Below are 26194 nucleotides of genomic sequence, written 5' to 3'. Positions count from 1 at the left end.
AAGGAAGTAAGAACTTTAATCTATAATAAACTATGTTTCAACAAAGAATAGAGTTTATTTTCTTTTTTTATAAATAGGAAAATTACAATAGCATATTATTGCTTTTATACAAAACACAGTAGCTAAAATATAAATAAGGATATAATGTAACTATATGTGCAACCTCAAGACTCTTTCTTGACAATGTGTCAAAACACCTTGTATGGAAAACTTAAAATATTTCGCCATTTTTTTCATGATATAAATGTTTAAAAGACTATCCTTTGTTTAATGAGGAAAAACACATTTGATATTCAAAAATGTTAACCTGTACTGATTTAGGCAACTATGTCATTGTTAAATTTTAGTCAGGGGTATATCTTTAGGTGGAGAAACTTTCTAAATAAACCAATCCTTTTTTTTCCCTATGTATATGAGAAGTTTTAAGTTGTCCTAAATGATTTAGAATATGTGCAAAAAGTATGTTTTATCAATGAATCAATGTTAAAAATATTTTTCTTAAGAACAATTCCTACCTGCTTTTATAATCACGACACTGGATCATTAACCATTTAAATAGGGCACTCTTTTAGTGCCTAAGTTGTCTTCTTGCCCAAAAGTGGCAAAAAATCATAATTATGTGTCACTGTGACTAATATGTGAATTTCTTCAGAAAGATTAATTTCTAATTTTCCAGAGAGAAAAATTTTCTCTTCTTTCTTAGGCCAACTGTGAAAAATACACAGCTCACAAACATTAGGGGATATTTTATCACTTCATAGTCATTTTGAAACATCTCCTAATTTTCAATATAGATGAAGTTCCTTGTACAACCTCAAGGGGATACAATATATATAAAAGACTTGTACTTTGTATTGGTTCCTACTAACTTCAGTGGGAATTCCCTGTTCTCACTGTACGAGAGTAAAATACTGAACTTACTTTTTCTATTAAATATGGCAACAGTAGTTTGAAATAATAATAGTAGTATTTATCTTGAAAAAAATCTTAGATGGAAATAAGACTATCATCATTTTTTAGTTTCAAACTAAACATTAGAGAAGTATTTTTATAATATAAATATATTAATTATATATTATTTAATATAGCATATATGATATATGAAACATAATGTTTGATATATTTTTCAAGTTTCCAATAGTTCAGCAAATAGTTAATAATAATATTTATTAAACAATGCTCTCAACAACTGCAATTCATTTGTCTTTGTCGCCAAAACCTGTCATTATTTTTCATGAATTAGGGCTCTCTTTAGTGTAGAGATGAAGTTTGTTGTCTAAAGACCATAATTATGTAAGCATATAAGCATCTGCCACAAATCTGTTTTCTTCTAATAAACTACTAACTTAAAACCTGAATTTCTATCATTCTTTCATTAAACCTAGATCTTAACCAATGATCATCCCAAAAAGCAAAACATCTCTAATAATATATATATCATTAATGCCTCCCTGGATTAATTAAATTGACAAAAATGTCTGAATCTATACATTAACTCTTTTAAGGACAGGAGCAAAAAGGATTAATGGAACCTCCTAACTATTGGTTAATTTTATTTATTGTAGCCAAACAACATAAGGTAGGCACTCTTCAGTGCACTAAAGGATACACTTGCTGATAAAGAAGGAAAACAGGATGTCTTCAAATAAATCCACAAACTCTTCAACTCCAGCCAGTCCTTATATGTACTGCCATGGCTACATATCATCAAAAAATGTTCTAACATCCAGAGCAACTAAGGAAAATATCATTTGGCCTAAAATCCAAGTCAAAGTCAACTAACAAAAAGATCTATTCTGCTTATACCATTCTTTTTTTTTTTTTACAGAGACAGAGAGTCAGAGAGAGGGATAGATAGATAGGGACAGATAGACAAGAACAGAGAGAGATGAGAAGCATCAATCATCAGTTTTTTGTTGCAACACCTTAGTTGTTCATTGATTGCTTTCCCATATGTGCCTTGACCGCGGGCCTTCAGCAGACCGAGTAACCCCTTGCTTGAGCCAGCGACCTTGGGTCCAAGCTGGTGAGCTTTTTTGCTCAAACCAGATGAACCCGCACTCAAGGTGATGACCTCGGGGTCTCGAACCTGGGTCTTCCACATCCCAGTCCGAGGCTCTATCCACTGCACCACAGCCTGGTCAGGCCATTCTTTTTTTTTTATTTTTTATTTTTATTTATTTATTCATTTTAGAGGAGGGGAGAGAGAGAGAGAAAGAGAGAAGGGGGGAAGAGCAGGAAGCATCACCTCCAATATGTGCCTTTACCAGGCAAGCCCAGGGTTTTGAACCAGCGACCTCAGCATTCCAGGTCGACACTTTATCCATTGCGCCACCACAAGTCAGGCTGTACCATTCTTATTTTCAACGAAAGTCTCTGATGTGGGGACAAGGACCAGTGACAAAGCCATCTTGAGGTCTTCAGGAAAATGGTCAAAGAGGCAGCTCTTTTGCAAGGTTTTCTGAGCAAAAGTGTCTCCAGGTGCTGGTCTGACTGCACTCCACAGTTCCAACGCTGGGGTTCTGTGACCACTGGGTTGGAAACCGGCCCGTTTGTTCTGACTCGAACACCAACAACATGAGAAGGCATACTAGAATTTTAATAATATGTATTAACTGTATATGTGGCCACGGAGAAACATTTATTCTTAGCAGTTTTTTTGGAAACTGTGTCAGAATTCTTGATTTCAGACTATCAAATCTAATCAACAAATTCACACAAATACATAAAAACACATTGCACATAATTTCTCTGTCTGCCTAAGAAATACATTATCTGAGTAAAAACAGCGCAAACACAAACAGACATACAGAGACAGACACTGTCAGTTATGCTCTCTGGAAAAGTGTCACAGTAAAATCAACAAAACCATCTGTTTTAAGCCAAAGAGGTGATCCAAGTACTTGTGAAACTATACATTGGTGCAGGAGGCAATACAAGACTCCTGCACTTGCAGAAACAAAAGAGTCAACTAAAAATAAAAATAAAAAGGAATCATGAGAAACCTTCAACTCACTTTTGAAAAAAGCAAGCAAATGTATATACATGCCCAGTGAGTACACAGGTACTGGCAGCGGCCACCTAGGTCCAAGTCAAGGTTAAAAATAAGCTGAGATATAATGTCTCAAGTTCTTCTTCGTTCTAGAATGGAGAAAGAGCATGTACTTCCTTATTTGACAATATCTAAAACAGCACTATCCTCAGTGCTGAAAGTTAACATCACAGACCTACAGCATTCAGTTTCAAAAGGAGTCAGCCAGAAATTTGGGCAGGGACTCTATCTACCCCAGTCACTGCTTAAATTCAGTGCTAAATTCAGTGCTTCATTCAGTGCCTTGCAAACAAATGACATTCAATACATCTTGTTGAAAAAAAAATGAGTAACTGATAAACATTAAAGGTATTTAATAAATTGGACAACCAGCATGAAAATGCTCATAGTTAATTGGTCACTCAACCTGAAACTAGTTGTTTAAAGATACAATAGGACTCATTAAAATGGAATTACGTCTTCTATGTTTAAACGATTCTGCACTGATTTTCAACCTGTTGGATTATATATTAGCGGTTTGAGCACCTTTACTGAACTCTATCAGGGCAGTTTTTAAACTTGACAAAATCATCTGAGTAAATGGACTCACTCACGTTATCACAACCGTTAATGATTACCTTTGTTACAAAAGTATTCCACTTCTTCACAGCTCAGATTTTCAGGCCCAAATTCTGTGGAAAAGCTTTCCTCCAATGGAAAGTCCCCCTTTGAGATGATGTCTGTTTCCTCTGATGGACACTCTTCCTCCTCTTCAATGGCATCTTCTAGTGGCCCTTGAAAAAGAATCAGGGACACTGTACCAGAAATATCCGAAGAAGACAGTGAAATAAAATCCTTAAATAGGGTCTGTTTGATTAAGGTGATGAGAAAAATGTATTCTACGCAGACACCAAATTATCCCACCAAGGGTCCTCACCCAAGATAATGCCACAGACACATCACATGTAACACTGACCCATGATGAGAAGTGTAAAGAAACCAGTGTCTGAATTACTCCACAGAGAGCAGCTTCCACCTTGGCCCCACCCCCAACTCCAAGACCAAAGCTCATTTTTTCATGTGCTCCCCTCAGGAGCAAGGCCGTGCGCCTTATGTTCATTTGTTAGAATCAACTGCCCGGTAAAGAGTACAAGTCTCTTTTACACCGTCGTACAATTTTACCTGAGATTTTAATAAAGATTTCACGTAATTGAATGCATTTTAATTGAACTGAGCTTTTAATAAAAGTCTACACTTTTAAAAATCCGTCTTAAGAGTGGATGCTGAGAAAAGATTTCATTCTATATGTTTGAGGCTTGAAAAAAAAAATTACACCTTTCTCTCCCTGATGAAAGCATAACCCTATTCATAATTAATTGAATTTTTTTTCTGAAATGAAAAGTAGTTTTCTAATGAAAAATGTAATTTGTATTTATGCGATACTTCTTTAGTAATAAAAATACAACTTCCTTAGCGTGAATGAGAGTGAGGTGTGCTACATTAATGGACCCATCTGACTGAAAGGAGAGGGAGGGCTGTCGTTCAGGGCATCAGAGGTGGACCGTGTGGGAATACCACTGGGCTGACTGTGATTTCCCACTGCCCTAAGAATCAAAGTCTCGGACTCATTTTTACTAAGCAGAATCCTGAAGTTGCTCCTAAAGAAGCAATGTGGCATTCTCTCTGAAGAACATGATTATGGTAATTTGTACTAATTGTCGCTCCTGTCAGCGGTCTCATCAGACAGGCTCAAGACTTAAAAGACTGAGGCAGTCTCTTTCTCTTACTTCTTAGCAATGTGCTAGAAAATGTTCGGGACTAACAGACAATGCATAAATAATTTAAAATAGTGAGTATGTTAATAAATTTTATATTTATGTGTGGGAAAACAGAAATAGGTACATACAACACAGTGTATATCTGGTGTTTTCCCAAAAAAGTCAGTTTGCCAAGGGCTAAATTCATACGACACATTTTTATGGAGAGAATGAGCTGCGTGGATTTAATTAAGAAACATCCAAGCAAAAAATTTCATATGGAGTTTCTTGGTCATTTTTTAAAATGCATGTTTTAAAAATAAATGTTAAGGGAGAAATAATGCCCTAATTCCAAACACTCTGGTAATGTGTTTTCTCATCCTCAAGGTGGAGGGCTTAAAAAATAAACAAAAACATGGTCTTTGTACAAGTCACATTCATGGATCTCAGTTTTTATTTCTTAACATTATTTCAAATTTAAAACTATAACTTTCAGCTTTTAAAACAACTGTCAAGTAGTAATATATGCAAGAAATATAAAGTAGTAATGATGTAAATTATAATCATTAAACATTTATCTGATAATTCTAATGAATTCTGAGTCTAATGAGTAATGGAATATATTTCCATATTGTTTTCAAAACAATTATATAACAATTTTGGTCAAAAGAAGATGTGTGAAGCTTTCTCATTTATAATTTGGGAATCACTACTATTTTATTTTGTAGATCTGGAAAGCAAAGTTCATGAGGTTAGTTTACTAGAAAAGGTTACAAGCTAATAAGTAAAAAAGTTGATGTGAGAAATGCACACTCAAAACTTATATAATCTTATTAACTAATGTCATCCCAATAAATTTAACTTTAAAAAGCCAAGATTTTAAATATACCTTTTATTAATATTACTATTCATATAATTTATTAAAAATACTACTGTGCAAGTCTTTCTTTAGTAGTTTTTTATAGAAAACACTATAAAATATAGATAACATGCACATGAAAGTCTCCAGAAATGGTTAATTCATATTAACATAACCATTTATAGATGTTTAAAGATTTAGTCTTTAAAGTTGAGAAACCTGGGTTCGATTCCTGGCCAGGGCACACAGGAAAAGCGCCTATCAGCTTCTCCACTCTTCCCTCTCTCTTTTCTCTTTGTCTCTTTTCCCCACCCGCAGCCAAGACTCCATTGGAGGAAAGTTGGCCCAGGCTCTATGGCATCTGCCTCAGATGCTAGAATGGCTCAGATTGCAGTGGAGCAACACCCCATATGGGCAAAGCATTGCCCCCAAGTGGGCATGCTGGGTGAATACTGGTTAGGTGCATGTGGGAGTCTGTCTCTCTGCCTCTTTGCTTCTCACTTCAGAAAAATACAAAAAAAAAAAAAAGTTGAGAAACCTCTTGTTGTTCTTCACAGATTACTGAGAAAATATAGTAGAAAATAAAAGTATTATCTTGTAGACTGGATCAAAACTAAAATAATTGAATATTAATATTTAATTATTTGTATACTTTATACCAATACTGTATAGTAATGGCCTTAATACCAGTTATAACAGAAATGACAATATATACTTCATTTTGAATATACACTGAGAGTTTTGCTAACAAAAACATGTCTAGTTGTAAAATAAATATTTTAATAGTTCATATATATTTTAGCAAATTCCTTTTTTTATGTCTGGTGGCTCTTCATTATAAAAGTCTGTATGCTATAAAGAGAAAAATGAATATTAAAAGAAGAAAATCAATAGTAATAAAAATGCTTTCTTTTTAAAACTGAAATTCTGAGAATATATGCTATCAGTCTTAGAAGGGTTTTTATTAAAGATCCTATATAATTGAACAATTATTTAAAATACTCAATGACAAAAAACTGGCTCCCATAGCATGATATCAAATTCAAATTTAATAGTTCTATTAAGGATTACATGGAAAACCTTATGTGAAAATTTAAAAGGAAGCTCATCCACAAAATTGCTTATTTATTAAAGATTATAATAAAATCTCGCCCTGGCTGGTAGGTTAGTAAGTTAGGGTGTTGACCAGATCTGGCAAGGTTATCGGTTTGATCCCTGGTCAGGGCACATACAAGAATCAACCAATGAGGCCCTGGCCGGTTGGCTCAGCGGTAGAGTGTCGGCCTGGTGTGCAGGAGTCCCGGGTTCGATTCCCGGCCAGGGCACACAGGAGAGGCACCCATTTGCCTCTCCACCCCTCCCCCTCTCCTTCCTCTCTGTTTCTCTCTTCTCCTCCCGCAGCAAGGCTCCATTGGAGCAAAGATGGCCCGGGCGCTGGGGATGGCTCTGTGGCCTCTGCCCCAGGCGCTAGAATGGCTCTGGATGCAACAGAGCGACGCCCCAGAGGGGCAGAGCATCGCCCCCTGGTGGGCATGCCGGGTGGATCCCAGTCGGGCACATGCGGGAGTCTGTCTAACTGTCTCCCCGTTTCCAGCTTCGGAAAAATGAAAAAAAAAAAAAAGAATCAACCAATGAATGCATAAATGAGTGGAACAACAAACTGATCTCTCTCTCTCTTTTCTCTCTTTCTCTTTTCCCCCTTCCTCTCTTTCTCTAAAATCTATAAATAAAATGTTTTTAAGATTATAATAATATCTTAATTTATAGTATAGTATTTCATTTCCCAGGGACTGTTTTTTTTTTTATGTGTTGGCTATCACTTTGCAAATTCAAGCATGTTACTGAAAAGCAGTCATTTTCAAAAACCAACGATAAAACCAAAACGAAAGGTAAAAAATTCTTTTGAGCTTATTGTTCAACACACATGAGATCCCAATGTTGATATTTAGAACAAGCCACAGAATGATGATTTACTGTCCAACTCCTTTTTCTTGCAAAGCCAGTTCCAGATTTATGTAATTTACTGTTCTGTAAAATGTGAAATTGCTAATTGTTTCCCTCAGCCAGGCTATCAACTCGGACTCTGAAAAAAAAAAAGGTTTCTCTTAAAATGCAGAGTATTTATGGTTTAAGATCAGATCTCCACACTCAACTGTCTCTATCGCCTGTGTCTTTAACAGGAAAACTTTACACATAATTTGTGGCCGTAAACTAATATTTGAAATGGTAAGAGAAACTTGAAGTGCAGGTACAATTAATAGCACCAATGAAGGAGGGAATGAAGAAACATCCTATGTATGGATTAGTGGTCACAGAAGTCCACTTTAGAAAAATTGCCACACATAATTTGACACAAATAATAACATCTACTCAGAAAAGGCTCACGACTGAGTTCCCTGTGCCCTCATGGAGAAAATTACTTCCAATTGAGGTCACTTGGCAGGCAAGTGTAAGGGAATCTGAATTTCAGCTCTTCGACTGCCTCCGATTTACAAATAGTCAAACACACCAGAATTAAGAATCTTAATGTTTGTAAATATAAATACCTCATTTTAAAATGCTAAAAAATTAGCTATATATCCTAAAGCTATGAATATGACAATGCTATAGGCTGGGCCCATAATTCTGTGAATCACTTCTCAGAATAAGTAGGCATCCTTTTATATTTTATAATGGATAGAAATAGAGATTAGTGGGAGATTCTGGTGGGTGCAAAGGAATGCTTCCATTTTCAGAAGGGGGGCACTCGGGTACCATTTGAATGGGCCAGAGCTACCTTGCCCTCAAGATAAAAGAGGAAGCAAGAAAGGCTGTGTACATTCACAGCCCCTGACAAGACTGATGATCATCCAATGAATGGTGAAGCCTTTCATTTTGCCAGTACCAACAGCTGGGCCAACATGAGGCAGATTTTTTCATGGGATGGTAGTTTCAATGGTCTGGAGTCGGCAAAGGACAAATGGGACATTCAAGATTAAATAGTCCCACCATATACAGTGGCAGCATGATCACTGAATGAAATCAAAATAAAGAACTGGGTTTGTGTGGTTAAGAAGCAGTTTGAGGAATACTTCCCTCCCCAGATAAATGAATTTATGAAAAAAAAAAAATCAGTGCTGCAATTCAGGTAGTTAAAGAAATCCTGACACCAACTCGTAGCAACTCACTAGAGTAAGAGACTGAAGGTGAAGAAAAAAAACCAATTAGAAAAAAATATAGAAGATATATAAGAATTCAAAGGGAAAAGGCTTTAACATAAGCAATACAATGAGAAAATATAAGAAATGATAAAGGCCGGCATCGAAAGTATTCAATTAAATACATGTGTCTTTAAACCTATGTGTCCCAATAAATACATTCCTCCCTTGTCAGTCTAGTATAAACTAGACCACTCTGACCTACATGTCATATTATCTTCATTTCTATAAATTTAAAGCACTTCACTAGGAGGCAAAGAAAAAAATTAAAGTCTAAGGAAATTAATATACATTGTCAAGGACGAAGAGGGGGAAGAAATGCTAAATTCTATGGTTTTGATGCACTATCCTCCAAAACAGGTCCTTTCTCTTAAGCACTCACTGACATGAAGTTATTATACATTATTTTAGTTAGGTTTTGCACTCCTTTGGGGTAAAACAAAGCAAATATTTTGTCATAACAGAACTACAGAGAGCGTTCCCTCTCCTCTCCTCGCATTAATATTCTAAACATCCTGGAGGCTGCACAAGACTAGCCACCTAGCAAAATGAGACTGTTTCAGAATACTGGGCAGCCTTGATTACAGCTGACAGGTGGGAAGAAAGTCACATTAAAATATTATCATTCGCAATAATTACAATAATCCATCACAGAGGGCTCAGAAATTCTGCGAGGTGAATTTGCCGCGAAAACACAAATATTTCCAAACCTTTTTATTCCGGTGCTTCTTAATCTATGCCATTTCAGATCATTTTCATATCGGATAGGATTAATAGTAAAAATTTCCATCACAAACTGAATATCATTTTACTCATGCATAGAAGAACACATTCCAATGGAATAAATTTCTCAAAAATCATAACAAATGAATAAAAATGGTGATCCAGTCCCCAAGTTGCCAGTGTTTTGTACTGCTTTCAACTTGTTTGCAAAAGATCTATTCAGATAAAGGAATAATAAGGTATATAAAACCGTCTAACACATATGAAACAATGGAGATCTCTAAATCTGACAACTGAATCAAATACAACTCATCTTTTAATTATTACATAATAATTGAGCCACATTTACCATGTGATGTTACCTTCTGACAGTTAAATATGATCGTATAAACGAGGGAAGCCAAATACAGGTTCACAGTTCATATGTAATACGCAAATATGGCAAAACTCTATACAGGTATGCTGTATTTTAGTTGCTAAGTGTTGGACAAGTGAGTTTGTAAAATTTGTATTTTTTGAGTTTGCTCACTTTTATTGTTAGAAAAAGGCATTGGGCAGCACCAGGTATACGTGTTCTGTGTAATTACAAATTACCTTCTTGCTTGGGAGGGGCCATTGTTTTTGCTAATGTTTGCTGGACGAGGGGGCTTTGTGGGCCCTGGCAGTTTTGCAGAGAGAGAGGAGAGAAGGCAGAGTGCTGAAAAAGAAGTCAGTTTGTGCAGAGAGAGAAGGTGTACAGATGGGAACCAGAGCTGAGGGGCTTTTGTGAGCTCCGCTGAGACTGGTGGGGCCTTTGATTCTATGAGGAACCGGAGAAGATTCTGCTGGTTGTGGAACCAGAGAATACGTCAGGGCTTTGGGAGCTGTGAATGAAAGGGAAGTATGGTCCCTGGCCGGTTGGCTCAGTGGTAGAGCGACGGCCTGGCATGCAGGGGTCCCGGGTTCGATTCCCGGCCAGGGCACACAGGAGAAGCGCCCATCTGCTTCTCCACCCTCCCCCTCTCCTTCCTCTCTGTCTCTCTCTTCCCCTCCTGCAGCCGAGGCTCCATTGGAGCAAAGAAGGCCCGGGCACTGGGGATGGCTCCTTGGCCTCTGCCCCAGGCACTAGAGTGGCTCTGGTCACGACAGAGCAACGCCCCGGAGGGGCAGAGCCTCGCCCCCTGGTGGGCGTGCCGGGTGGATCCCGGTTGGGCGCATGCGGGAGTCTGTCTGACTCTCCCCGTTTCTAGCTTCAGAAAAATACAAAAAAGAAAGAAAGGGAAATATTGATATTTTCCCTGCCTGTTTGCTCGTCGGCCGGTGCGGGACTTTAATAAAGGAATGGCCCACCATTTTTTAGCTCCACTGTTTCTTTACCATCTGGCCAAATCCAGTGAGAACCTGCATGCACATGTCCATGACGGTGGCAGCCACTGGCTGTACACTAGGTAAAAGGAGTTAAGATAAGACTTTCCTTCTACACTTACAGTATGTTTTCTATATGTGATGGAAATGAGGCAGTGAGCTAATATTTAAATTGGATGTCTAGTTGTCTAATGCTCTGTTGTCTATCTAGCCTCATATTTCTTTGTTAATTTTAGATGATATTCATAAAAACACAAAATATAAAGCCCTTCTAATTACAAAAAAAAATTAATTTCATACAGTCTGTTGATGTACATCATGTCAGTCCACGTACAAATGGAAAATAAAAACGCAACTCCATAAAGCAGAGATCCACAAAACATGTTCCCTCCCCCATCTTTTACGGAGTAAAATATTTCTCTTTCCAGTACTAAGATGTTTTTACTAATTTTATCTGGGGCATACTTTGTGGCTCTCAGTAGTTCCTCTCTCAGAGTTTTCAGCTGTGGTACTCAGACATCCCTATGAATCATCATTACCCTGTAGGCACACCTCAAAATGCTCCTCACTCAGTTTCTGTTACATTTGTCTCAGGCATATCCCACAGAGCCATTTAATGAGAAGGGGCAAGGAAGAGGAATGCTCTTTGGACAGTGCAAATCCATACTAACTCATGTAATTGAGCTTAACAGCAAGAATAAAACCTTATTCCTGTAGCCTCAAAAAATAGTATTTTAAACGAGCCAAGTTCTTCCTGCAGTCACTCACTTTTAACAATAGTTGCATCAGGGGATCGAGTAGGAAGGAAACATTTTTATTAATTTTTCTCTTATCTGCCAGAAGAATGTTGATTTTCTTTTTCATTTGCGTATGTTGCCTGCAGGTAGCAGACCAGAGAATCATATAGTAGAAGTTCTTTTTGATTAATTTCTTTCCATGTGTTATGTTATTTCTTATATATAATTGATTTGGGGCTTTGCTCATAGTTGTACACCTTTTTTTTATATCTGCACCAACTGCTGTACTTCAATCTAGAAAGTTGAAGGAAATTACCTGAATTTTGTTAAGTTTATTAAAAATGAGATCTGCGAATACTTAAATTGAGTTTTGAAATGTTAATGCAAAAAGAAGATATTAGAGAATTTTTAATGGAGGTTTGAATTTGACCGTATTTCATTGTAAAATGGAGGGAAGGGGGTCAGGTTATATTCAAATTGTTTCTTTAGGAAAAAAAGATAAACTCTTTGATTTTATAAAAATGGGAGTAACATTCTTTGCTACAAAGTCACTGGCTATTTCTCTAGATGGAAGTATTAATACTTCTTATATATAAATCAGAAAACAATTTAAGTTCTTTAAATGTTCCCCCTTCCCAAAATGCTTTGCTTAGGCAACCTTCAAATTAATGAATAATGCTAACAAGAACACAACAATTTTGCTTAGAACATATACAAACCTAGCAAGCAGCAACCAATCTTACATAGTAGATTAAACAACAATATCATAGGAAAAATTAAATCTGTTGAAGAAAAACAAATATGGACTAGAATCTCTAATGACTAATTTAGTCTCAGAAAGTAATTGAAGCATTGAAAAAATTCAGTTCATTAGTAAATGCCTTGTGCATTGACCCAAAAAGTGAGTGACAGAGATGGAAGTAAAATTCAAATAGTTTGTAATCAGGTCTCAGTCCCGAGCCCCATAAATCTATTCTTGGTTTATTAAATAGTACTCTATCATAAAGAAATATGAAAAGTATATTCATTACAAAAACTATGCATTTTTATATGATGGTGATGTTTTCAATAATAAAAAGCCCTTATTAACTGATAATAAGTACAAAGGATTAAAGATTTGTATATTATTTTGTTTTCTTTATAAGACTTTCATGTATGCATTCATTCATTCATTCATTCTTTATTCATTTAAGCAGGATTTATTGGGTGAAGAACCTGACAGGCACTATGTTAGATCCTGGATTAAGAGTAGGCAGTGTCCAGAATGGATGGCCCCAGCCCAAAGAAAGTGGGTAATCTAGCTAAGGAGACAGCCTTTATGCATACAGGCATGACATTTATTTTTTTTAAAAAGATAACTCCTTTTAACATGTGAAAGGCAGGGAAGGCTTCTTAGACATCATAAATTCTAATTACTCATGCACTCTTTTTATTTCTCCTGTTATATTTATATCTTACCTTTATTTGTCACTGGAGGCAGCAGTTAGCTGTGGCATTTGTTACTTGGACAAATAAGAATTTTTCAATTGAATTTAATTGTAATAAAGTTGAAGACCAAATCAAGGAGAAATGATATTGGGTCAATTTTTTTAAAAAGGTCTAGACACATAGCTTTGAATTAGTATTATTTATATTGTTGGGGAAAATTAATTCCAATTGACAATGCGAAACCCATGGTCTGTTCTTGTTTATTCAAACAGGAACTATTTATTTATTTATTCATTTTTATGGAGACAGCTTTATCGGTACCTGAGAAAGAATACAGGAGAAAGTCACCCGCAGCCTGCCAGAGTTTGTTTGAAGATGTGGGATCAGGTAAGCAGGAGTTTTCCCCCACAGTGAACACCACGGACACAACAAAAACATCCGGTGTTACCCAGGATATAAATACAGAACATTAGCTTTTTTTTTCAGAACATTAGCTTTTTAAGGGCACTATGAGTAAGAAAGGAAAGGATCTTCATGGAATCACTTACACATGATATGTGGCTGAGAAATATTTATTGAGTAAATTAATAAGAACTCTTAACAATAACAACTTGTATAAGAAAAAGAACATGTTTTCTTGAAAATTTCAAAGCGCCTTCAAAGTGCAGCCAATTCCTTTTTTTTTTTTTTTTGTATTTTTTTGAAGTGAAAAGCAGGAGGCAGATAGACTCCCGCATGCATCCAACCAGGATCCACCCGGCATGCCCACCAGGGGGCAATGCTCTGCCCATCTGGGCCGCTGCTCTGTTGCAACCAGGGCCACTCTAGCACCTGAGTCAGAGGCCATGGAGCCATCCTCAGTGCCCCAGCCAACTTAGCTCCAATGGAGCTTTGGCTGTGGGAGAGGAAGGAAAGGGGGAGGGGTGGAGAAGCAGATGGGTGCTTCTCCTCTGTGCCCTGGCCGGGAATCAAACCTGGGACTTCCACATGCTGGGCCGACACTCTACCGCTGAGCCAACCAGCCAGGGCCAAAATGCAGCCAATTCTTATCAAACAAAAACTAAATTCTGGAAACTAGGTGATAATATTCTACGTCCTCTGCCCAGCCAGCCAGAGCGGGCCGATCAGTCAGTAGCAATTGATGTAAATAAAGAGGTTCCAGCCAGATCCCTCGTTCCAGTGCTCATCACCGCTTGCTCCAACCCCTCATAATGGTGCACAAAACAAGTGTGGTTCGTGGGATTTCACAGAGCAGTGTCGTGCCTGACCTCAGTAGTTAGTTAACCCATATATGTAGCTCACAAAACTGCGTGTCCTTGTACTGCCTGGTCGAACCGAACAGTCAAGGTAAAGGACAACTACAGAACTCTGCTCCGTTTTTCACCAGTAGGAGTGGCCCCCTGCTGCTGAAATGCTGCCAGTTTGGCCCTCTGTTTGGGTTTGACGTAGTAAATAATGACGACTATTCTCCCTAAGCCTGTACAGTCCTGCACACACGTGCTCAGCAAGGCCAGAAAGAGACTCCTCACACAAAACAAAGCATTGTTGTAGAGCCTGCGTATTGGAGTACCACCTGTGGTCGAATCTGCTTAATTTCACAGGTGTATGTGTAATTTTCCAAAGTTCCTTCTGGCATATCCCTTTCATCTTAGGAGGGTTACGAAACCTCCCACAGGTCTGTCGTTGCAAAATCCTAACAAGACGAAGGGGCTTTGCGAGTCGAGGTAAAAACAAAATCCACACGTTCACGCCACTCTAATTGTGACACGTTCTGGGATACCCATCAAAAAGGCACTTTATAACAAGTGTTCTGTGCTGTCATTAAACCACCACAAAGGTACCTCAGTTCAGTACTTGTGATCATCTCAAGAGGCCCCAGACAGCACTTCCCCATAAAACATATCTTCAAAAAGACTTTTACTTTATACTAGCACATTAAAAGAGCGCCTAAAGACACAGAGGCACTCAATACAGCTATATTTTTAAGAACACTTACTCTCTGGAGAATCGGGCGAGCAGGTAGGGTGCCACTCATAACAAAGCTAGCTTACCCACACTGCTCTGCTCCGTAGCCGGGACCTGGAGGAAGCATCTAAGGGCGCTCTTAAAAAGAAAATATCCTCCGCCTTTTGACAACAAAGCCTACAACAGAATAAAAGCAAGCACCTTTACAGGCAGAAGTTATAGGGGTAAGCCACAAGGTGGAGAGCGCCGTAAACGACCTCTCCCCTGCCGGCTCCCAGCACTCCAGTATTTGTGTCGTAAACTCTGCGACAGCCTCCAGGAGACACATTCTTTTGCACTCTGGCATAAGTGCCTGTCTATATGGCATTATATGTGGGTACAAAACCAGGCTTGGTACCTTCTGTTCAAATTAATGAGAATTTCATTATCTCCTTCAAACTGTCAACGTCCAAATGCACTTATTAACCCTACTGAAGGTGGTTATGTTATAAAGTTCTTATTTCAAAGCTGATAACAAAGCTATATTTAATGAAAACCTAGAAAGGGTCTCACCCCAATCACCTTCTCTCATTTGAAACCAAGAAAGGCACATCCGTTCCCTCCAATAGAAAACCAGAATATCAGACCTATTGGGATTTACCTAATATTCAGTGCACGGAAACATATACAGGAAAATCTGCACCTTGAAGAATACTTAATCCCCACTGCTCTTAAACCCATGCTTTCTAACTCTTATAAACAAATGCATCCAACTTGAAAAATCCAGAAATAAAAGTTTTCCTGTTTTCAAATAATGCTTTGCCTTAAACAACAATACATAGGGTATTTTTTACATTGTTTTTGTTATGTGTTTTTACTGAACCATTACTACTTAGAACCACCATAGTATATGGGGGTCCTCGGGTTATGACAGTCTTGACATACGATGTTTTGAGTTTACGACGCTCACTCCCATAAAAACTTTAAAAAATTGAGATGTGAGTGTTTCGGCTATTACGTGTGCCTCGCAATGCTATAGGCAGATTTTGGGAGAGAAGAAGTCATCAACCTTCCAGACTAGTAGGGAACAATTCTTTTTTTTTTTTTTTCTTTTCTTTTTTCTGAAGCTGGAAACAGGGAGAGACAGTCAGATAGACTCCCGCATGCGCCCGACCGGGATCCACCCAGCACACCCACCATGGGGCGACGCTCTGCCCACCAGGGGGTGATGCTCTGCCCATCCTGGGCGTCGCCATGTTGTGACCAGAGCCACTCTAGCACCTGAGGCAGAGGCCACAGAGCCATCCCCAGCGCCCGGGCCATCTTTGCTCCAATGGAACCTCGGCTGCGGGAGGGGAAGAGAGAGACAGAGAGGAAAGCGCAGCGGAGGGGTGGAGAAGCAAATGGGCGCTTCTCCTGTGTGCCCTGGCTGGGAATCGAACCCCAGTCCTCCGCGAATTCTTTAAGAAGGTAGAGAGGCCTGCAACAGTTCCTGTACCCTCTCCATCAGCTGCTTCTCTAGATGAAACACCTGTAGTACAGGTAGAATCATCTCCAGCGTCTCTTGCATGTTCCTTAGGCATCCTGATTCACCTGACCTAGCATCTCCAGCACCTTCTGCAGGTTCTCCTGCCTCTCCAGCTTCCTCCTCCCAATAGGTCACTCTCTCCCACCTTGCAATGCCCCTTCCAGTGTGCAAGCCAGCCACAGGAATAAGGGTAAGGAAATTTTTTACATTTATACTTTGCATTTTTTTCTGTTACTAAAGTACAGTATTTCTATGTCCTTTTCTTTTTTTGTGGCTTACTTGTGTTTTTATATTCTAAGTTATGATTTTACAACTGCGTTAGGATAGGTAAGTGACTTAGGCTAGGGTGTGTTTTGACTTACACCAAAGTTCAGGTTATGTCACTGTTATAGGAACAAAACTGTGCTGTAACCCGAGGATCCCTTATATACAGAATGAAGCAAAATATGTGAATGATTTTTATATGAATAAGCTTTTCCTAGTTCAGTTATTTTCCTGCTATGGTTTAGAAAATTATTCTGTCATGCCCCACTCTCTGCTTTTATATGCCTAAAATATTTTACTCTTGGCTTGGATAAAATATAAACAAGTAAATCATACCAGCTAATGCAAGATATTGAATCCATTAATGGACGTCATTCACTGTTAGCTAGTGTTCAATCTAATTCTCCCCTTAGTTGTTACTGCCTTATGTTTCCTGGCGGCAAAAAGAAACGCAGTATTCACCAATCACCCAGCCATCCTCCTTATCTCAACCTTCCATCTTGGACACAGGCTAACATTTGGCTCAAGTATTAAACAAGTATGGAAAAAATTTATGGAAATATATACTGATTTCCTCTGAATTCCCAAAGAAAAATCAGGGTACCTCCCACTGGTTCTGCCATTCTCCTCTCAGACTTCAGCCTTAACTACTAATCTCTATTTTAATGGACATCAGTTTCGGTGTGAATTAGATTCACCCTGAAATTTTGATAAAACTGCAGACTTTCAGGCTCCACTCCCAGAGATTCAGCAGCTCTGGGACAGAACCTAGAAATCTGAATTCTAATCCTACACACAATTTATTCTAACACAGACCCCACACTGAGACACACTGAGACTCACTGACCTGTGGAAAAGGGCAACTGAAGAAGATATAAATGACAACATTCTTACAACAGTGTGAGGGCCAAGATAAGAGCGAACCTTTATTGCCTGACCACATAGAGCATCAGACTGGGATGCAGAGCACTCAGGTTCAAAACCCTGAGGTCACCCGCTTCAGTGTGGGCTCATCTGGCTTGAGTACAGATTCACCAGCTTGAACCTAAGGTCTCTGGCTTGAGCAAGGGGTCACTCACTCTGCTGTAACCCCCCCCCCATCAGAACACATATGAGAAAGCAATCAATGAACAACTAAGGTGTCGCAACAAAGAATAGATGCTTCTTATCTCTCTCCCTTCCTGTCTGTCTGTCCCTGTCTGTCCCTCTCTCTGTCTCTGTTGCAAAAAATGAATGAAAGAAAGAAAGAAAGAAAGAAAGAAAGAAAGAAAGAAAGAAAGAAAGAAAGAAAGAAAGAAAGAGAAAGAAAGAAAGAACCATTATCTCACCAGCAAACCCATGAGATCATTTTCTACCTCTATAGTTTAGTTCTACTGTGCTGAAGGACACACTGTCCGGGACTCGGGGCTCTGGAGTATGCTCTGATGGAAAACTTAACTCATTCATTCAGCATCGTTTTCTATGAGGCCTCCTTTCCACATCTGAAGAAACATTCAATATGACTTTGGCCATATATTTTACCCATTGCATTTGAGCTTTGTTCATGCACCACATGGAGACTTGACTCCTGATGAAGTTGTTGTGATCGAGTCCTACTCCATAACTCTTTCCAGAGCTCTTTGGAGATTTAGCTGCAACACAAATGAGGCTGTTCTAAATTAGAACAACCGTTACCTCTTTCTTTGGTTTTGTTTTTGTTTTTACAATATATGACCTTCTATAAATAGTTACAGTAAGAGATGCAAGGGGAGGTGGTGGTCAAGTAGATCTAATTCTTTTATGAGCTGTTGATGAGTGAAGGATCTGAAATGTTTTTAAGACATCTGCCAGGATTCCAAACACAGCTACGGAAAATTTCAAAGATTCTTTGAAAAATTCAGAGTCACGCTGTGCTGAATTAAATATTTTAACAGCAAGCTTTCTTGTTACTGTAGACAAGATACAGTAACATCTTGTGTATCTAGGAATAAGACATAATAAGACATCAAGAGAAAATTAATGTGACAGATCAGTAACTCAACCTAGAGCTTAAATAAATTTAAAATAAAAAGGGGAAAAGAAAGGAATTGCTCTGTTTGAATAAAAAAAAAACTTTCTACGATAAGTTAGATAATAAAATCTATTTTTTCAACAACATAGAACTGCACTTCTAAAAACACTTTTGAGAGAATAAAGACAAAAAGCTACGCCCTAAAACTCCCATAAAATTGGCTGAAGCAACTACAGTGCACAGGGAACAAGAAAGGACACATTCCTGACTGTGGAAAGAGGCTGGTTACTCTTCAGCTTCCTACATCATTTAGATCTCTTCACTGAGCTCTTTCACTTTCTATCATCTGTGGTAAGAACCTAGGGCCTATGGCCAAGTCTGTGTTTTATCAATGACCACAAAGTGACTAGCTTCCTACATGGATTTCAACATTGGTTTTTGGGCTTTTTTGTTGTTGTTGTTTTTTGTTATTTTTGCAATGCCAGGAAGATTGCACATCTCACTAGAACTCTTGCTAATACAGAGAAAACATCATGAACTGCTCTGCCCAGATAGCTCAGTTGGTTCAAGTGTCGTCCCAGAGTACAGAGGTTGCCGGTTTGATCCCTGGTCAGGGCACATATAGGAAAAGATGGGTGTTCTTGTCATGTGCTCTGCCTCTCTCTCACTCAAAAATAAATAAATAATTTTTTTTTTTTTTTTTTTTTCTTTTTTTTTTTTTTTTCATTTTTCTGAAGCTGGAAACAGGGAGAGACAGTCAGACAGACTCCCGCATGCGCCCGACCGGGATCCACCCGGCACGCCCACCAGGGGCGGTGCTCTGCCCCCCAGGGGGCGATGCTCTGCCCATCCTGGGCATCGCCATATTGCGACCAGAGCCACTCTAGCGCCTGAGGCAGAGGCCACAGAGCCATGCCCAGCGCCCGGGCCATCTTTGCTCCAATGGAGCCTCGGCTGCGGGAGGGGAAGAGAGAGACAGAGAGGAAAGCGCGGCGGAGGGGTGGAGAAGCAAATGGGCGCTTCTCCTATGTGCCCTGGCCGGGAATCGAACCCGGGTCCTCCGCACGCTAGGCCGACGCTCTACCGCTGAGCCAACCGGCCAGGGCAATAAATTTTAAAAAATCATGAACTGAGTGTCTATTGGCACCTGGCCAAGAACTACACAAGACACCATCTATATGGTTTTGGCTTTGCCATCGTCACCTCTGAAAAGGAGAAAGAACCAACAACCAGGACACAGCTGAGGGAGAGGTGATAGAAATCCTAAATTGTGCTGATCCTCTGCTTTACAGCCTGGCTAGCTCTGTTATTTCAGTATGTTAAAAATATAAATTAAGGTCTCTTAGGAGGTGAGGGTTAGTGATGGGGAGAAATTTTGAACATAACACATATAATACGCTAAACACTAAGAAAGGAAAAACCTTCCCTGTTTCCTCAAAAATATATTTACTTTATAAAATGCAATAATATTTTTAAAATATGCTTCATGTTTTCTGTAAGATTTTTAAGGTATTCTTTCAAAAAGCTAAATATATAATAAGAAAAGACTGTAACAATGAAATCACAATAACAAAAACAAAATGTATAATACTAAGCAATAATATATAGCACACCTGATGGTCCAAAACAATTGAATTAGTGATGCCGATGACAAGCTATTAGAAACCACATGGAACCTGGTAATCAGAAGCAGTGTTGGAAATATGTGTAATATTAAAAAATTATGCATATTTATAATTTCTAGACCCAAAGGAAGCCCAAACATTTGAGATTAAGAAAAATAACCAAAATCAATAAAAAGTTCATCTTTGTTATAGTTTCAAAGAGCAATGATAAAGAGTCATCTTTTTTACCCCCAAGTCCATTTTTCTCCCCAAATCAATCACTCTACCAAAGTGGATCACTAAAAAGAAATAAATAAATGACAAAAAGCAGAGGGAAGGCTAGCATAACTCTAGGGGAAAAGGCTGTCAGAAATCACATTATTTTCAATTGACTCTGAAATTTATATGTGATGTTGACCAAAAAAGTGTCGCATCTGCTGGGCCTCAAAAACTACATCACAAGACATCATTTCTATGGAACTTATTAAAAGATGTTCTTCCATTTTCAGGGAGTTGAATTATTAGTCATTAAGAATGAAAAAACTGTGCTTAAAAGTAATTTTCAGGGAACAATGAGACTTGCTATAGATAAAAAGATACTTTTTAAAAATATATCAAATTACAAATAGAAGTTGGATTTTAATGAGCCTAAACACAAACTAAGGTAATAAAGTAGAGTATTAGACAATATATGTTAAAAGAGAAATTAAATTTTAACAAGATTAGCAAACATAGATTAGATTAATAGGTAAGTGGGAAGTGGGGTTGAAATGAAGACATAACACCTAATTTTTATCTCTCTTGGTTTGATTCCATAAAAATATTTTAATTGAGTAATATTTTAAGATAGCATTTAGGAGAATTTCTACCTTCCATACAATTAAAGATATTAAAATCAACCAGTAATAATATAGTCAGAAAACACAAATAAAATATCATTAGGAACACAAAAACACAGAATGCAATATATAACATGATAACTGAAAAAGTTTAAAATTAGAATAAAGAACAAACGCATATTAATTTTTTAAATTAAACATTTAAAAATGTTTAATGTGCTCCATCCACATGAAGACATAGGCAAAAATTTATCAATCAACATAAAGGAAAATATAGGAATGCTGAAAATATTAAATTCACACAAGATTTAAGGAATTAGCAAATTAAAGTTACATAATATTGCTGAGATCAATCAATAGCAATACCACCGAGTGAAAAATATTAACAAACCATTATCACAATGCCATACACTGAGGAATAAAAAACATATAGAGAGAATTTGAACAATATAACTAATATAACACAACCTATGTGTACAAAATTAGATGTTAGATACCATTTTTGTTTCCTACAAACAAAGAATAGATTGTTACAATAATTCATAAAAGATTTATAGACCCTGACCAAGTATTATTAGGTGCTCTAGTAGTTTAAAAAAATAAATGTATTACAAGGAAATATAATTAGAAATTATATGTAAGGTAAGAATAATTAAGAATTTTCTTAAAAGTAACTAGTTAAACGTATAAGTAGCATGGTTTCGGTAGTTTTGTGTTCAAATGTTAGCTTTCTCTAATAGACGTATTCTGACTTCAGACGGCCTAGGAGATGCAGCCAAAGGCCAGTAAGAACGCCACTGTCAGCACATGAGAGATCCTGAAGATAAACGATGAAACACAGGTGGAAGGTCATAGCCGGTGCTCACAGAATCATCTGAACGCATCAGTATGTCTCACGCCAGAGAAACCCAGAGGTTCTTTATGAAAAGCAATGGGAAACTGACTAAAAATGGATACTTTCTTTAAAAATGAATAAACTTGGGGAATTTACTAAATAGTGAACAGGGTAAATAAAATTTGAAGAGAAAAAGACAATAAAATAGATTTTTTTTTAATCGAGCAGATCATTATACTAATAAATTGAAAATACTAAATAAAATGCAGGATTTTTCCCTTCATAAAGCTAACTGTATTTTTAAAAATTGAAGTAAAATACCTAAGTTGAAAAATGATTGAAGGAGAAATTAAAAATACATATTTATATAATTTCAAACATTAAAAAACTTCTAGGATAAATCTTCTCTAAAAATATATATGACATTGAGAAAAATCACAAAATTTAATTAGAGAAAAAATAGTTTGTTTTATAAATGTAGATGTATAACATCACACACTCCTAGAAATAGAAACCAAATGTTATAAAGATGCCAACAGTTCTTAAAGTAGTTTAATTATATAATGGTATTCTATTTTAAATCTTTGGAAAATTTTTAGGTATTTGAAAAAAATGATTCTTTAGAGAACAATGTTGATGAACTTTACTGTGATGATGAAAATAATCTAGGCCCTGGCCAGTAGGCTCAGTGGTAGAGCGTCAGCTCAGCATGTGTTAGTCCCGGGTTTGATTCTCAGTCAGGGCACACAGGAGAAGCAACCATCTGCTTCTCCAACCCCCCTCCCACTCCTCCTTCTCTCCCTGTCTCTCCCCTTGCTCCCACAGCCATGGCTAGAATGGTTCGAGCAATTTGGCCCTGGGTGCTAAGGAAGGCTCCATGGCCTCGCCTCAGGTGCTGAAATAGCTCAGCTGCCCAGCAATGAAGCAATGGGTCCGAGATAGAGCATCAACCTGTGGGGAGCGGGCCGGGTGTATCCTGATTGGAGCGGGAGTCTGTCTCTGCCTCCCTGTCCTCCACCTCTCACTTAATAAAAAATTTTTTTAAAGTATTCTGTAAGTGTGCACTGTCTGATACAGTAGCCACTCACTCCGTGTGACTATTTTCAATGCTTAAAATAGGGACAATGTGACTGAGAAACAAAGTTTTAAATTTTATGTGGTTTTAATTTGGGGTCCTGGCTGAAAAAGGTAAAAGCATTAAGTAAAGAAAAAAAAAACCCATAAACACAGACAACAGTGTGGGGACGGGGTGGAGGGTGAAAGACGGTGAAGGAAGGAGACTCGACTTGGCGTAGGGAACACACAATACAATATACAGGTGATGTGCTGTAGAATTGTGCGCCTGAAAAACTATAACTTTATTAACCAGTGTCACCCCAGTAAATGCAATAAAATATATATATATATATATATATATATATATATATATATATATATATATATATATAAAATCTTCACATGGCTAGTGGCTACCATATTAGACTACATCTCTAGACCATCTGGAAGGATAAGTGGTTAAGAGTTGCAAACAGCCTGACCTGTGGTGGTGCAGTGGATAAAACATCGAATTGGAACAATGAGGTCGCTGGTTCAAAACCCAGGTTTGCCCGGTCAAAAGGAAGCAACTACTATACTATGAGTTCATGCTTCTTGCTTCTCCCTCCTCTTTCTCTCTCACTCTCTCTTTCTCTCCTCTCTCTCTAAAAATTAATAAATGAATAAATTTTTTAAAAAAGAATTGTAAATAAATATCATAGTCCAAAATATATACCAGAAGTGCATATATTCCAAACATGAGACAAAATCAGAGCAGTAAAAACATGGCCTAGTACCTTGATCGTGGTACTAAAAATAAACATTTAGCAATAGACTACTATCATTTGTCAAATTTCAATAAAGACATTTTGCAAAAGAAAGGAAAAATTAATAAATTAATTCAGTTGAAGTAACTAGTTATCAATTTAGAAAAAAAAACAATTTTGGCCTTTACCTCACATTTCTTGCAAAATAAATTTCAGATTGTTTTCTTAAGAAGTAAACAAAAAATAATAACTATAAGAAGCAGAATTGGTAATTAAATAAACCTTTGGATGAGGAATGACATTTTAGACACAATAAAAGAAACCACAAAGCAATAAATAAGTGGACCTAAGTCTACATACAAATAAATAGTAAGACATGAAATTATTTAGAACTTGTATACGTCAAAACATGAAAAAAGTAAATATACAACATAAGGAAATATTTTTGGCAAATAACAAATAATACGCTAATGCTTTATAATAATTATTAAATCATTCAATAATATTTGGGACACCTCCTCTGTGGCCGCAAGGCCTTATGCTAGGTAGAGGATATGCACAATGAATAAAGGTGACAAGATCCCTCCTCTCATAGTGGTTAGGGTCACAGCCATTAAATCACTAAACGAACAGTTTCAACAGCCCAAAAAGGAGGAGTTATATAATTGCCTCTCTTTCCTTAGTTTTGCGTCAAATCTATCAGAAAGGTTTTAAAGCTCCACCTCAAAAGCACAACTCACTCCACTGCCTCACACCATCTCCACCTCTGTGTTCCTAGTTCAAGCCACCTCCGCCTTTCACCAGGGCCAATGACGTGCAGCCTGCTAATGCCCAGGAACCCGCTCCAGTCACTCCTGCAGTCACTCCTTGTCATTGAGGATGTAAACTACATCCTGTTACTCCTCTGCTTTCATGTCCTCCATCTGTACTTAGGATGATGTCAAACTCTCTTCTCATGGCCCATAAAATCTTACAAAAGGGCCAGTTAAAAGGTGGGCCTACTAAGCTCTTTAAGCTAAACTCGAAATCCTCCTGCCTTCCTTCCCTGGACCTTGACACAGCAGCCCTCTCTTAATTTTTCAAAAGCCAAAGCTCATTCCAATGTAGAATCTATGCACTTGGCCTTCCTTCTGCCTAGATCACTCCATCACTTCTGATTCAGATCATCGTCAGATTTGAGCTCAGATGTCCCCTCCTCACAGAGGGCTTCCCGGCCTCATTCACCACCCCTTCCTGCTACATCTCAGTAGGTGTTTTATTGTGAAGGCTCCGTATTCTCTTACACAAAATGGTGCCAAAGCATGTTCATTTCAATGTCATTTTCAATACTAATCTATTTTATTTATTTATTTAATTTATTTATTTAATACTAATCTATTTTAAAACCACGAATGTTCCAAATAGCTTAAAAGTATAGAGATTCAGAGTGTGGGCACTGGAGACACATAACCCAGATAACCTTAGCTTACAAGCAGCTTTATCAATTACTCATTACAGGACGTGGGCAAGCTACCTAATCAAAGCTCTAGTGTTGTTGCCTTTTTTTTTTTAAATCTACAAAAAAGATTTAAAAAAGGGGTCAAAGAATGTATTTTAAATCTCTTAACCTGTTTGTCTATTACTGAATATTAGTGAATGTTAGCTATTAGCCTAGGCCCTAGAGTGTTTGGGTTCAATTCCTACCTCCAAAATATTACTTGTTTGACCTTGAATAAGTCCCTTTATTTGCCTGTTATCTCCATTTTCTCAACCATATATAGGAATGAGAACAGTCCTACCTCATATCATCATTTTTAAGACGAGATGAATTACAAATTGTGATTTTTTATAACAGTATTTGACAGTATTTTAAAATAGTAACTATTATTATTGTTCTTATTGCTGTGTTCAAAACAAAATACTATTTGCTCATTAAAATAATGATTAGAGGTATTTGGCAATATGTTTCCAAAGCTCTAAGAGAGTTCAAATTCAGAGTCATTCATTCAACTTCATGGTCTTTCACTTCAAAAAATAATTGAAGAGGCCCTGGCCGGTTGGCTCAGTGGTAGAGCGTCGGCCTGGCGTGCAGAAGTCCCAGGTTCGATTCCTGGCCAGGGCACACAGGAGAAGCGCCCATCTGCTTCTCCACTCCTCCCCCTCTCCTTCCTCTCTGTCTCTCTCTTCCCCTCCTGCAGCCGTGGCTCCATTGGAGCAAAGATGGCCCGGGTGCTGGGGATGGCTCCTTGGCCTCTGCCCCAGGCACTAGAGTGGCTCTGGTCGCAGCAGAGCGATGCCCCGGAGGGGCAGAGCATCGCCCCCTGGTGGGCAGA

General features: G+C 37.9%; 1 protein-coding gene across 2 annotated transcripts in view; it reads right to left on the bottom strand.

Moving 5' to 3' along the window:
* The window catches only part of ZFPM2 (zinc finger protein, FOG family member 2), a 496687-nt gene that overhangs the window by 386694 nt on the left and 83799 nt on the right, over positions 1–26194 (bottom strand). The window contains exon 2 of one of the 2 annotated variants that reach the window (XM_066379346.1): positions 3670–3825. The exons of the other annotated variant lie outside the window; for it this stretch is intronic. Coding sequence (XP_066235443.1) covers positions 3670–3825 — 156 coding nt within the window. The remainder of the gene's footprint in view (positions 1–3669; positions 3826–26194) is intronic. 2 annotated transcript variants of the gene reach the window in all.

Source organism: Saccopteryx leptura, chromosome 3 (genome assembly GCF_036850995.1).
Source record: "Saccopteryx leptura isolate mSacLep1 chromosome 3, mSacLep1_pri_phased_curated, whole genome shotgun sequence".
NCBI lineage: Eukaryota > Metazoa > Chordata > Mammalia > Chiroptera > Emballonuridae > Saccopteryx > Saccopteryx leptura.
This window is presented reverse-complemented; position numbering and strand designations above follow the sequence as displayed.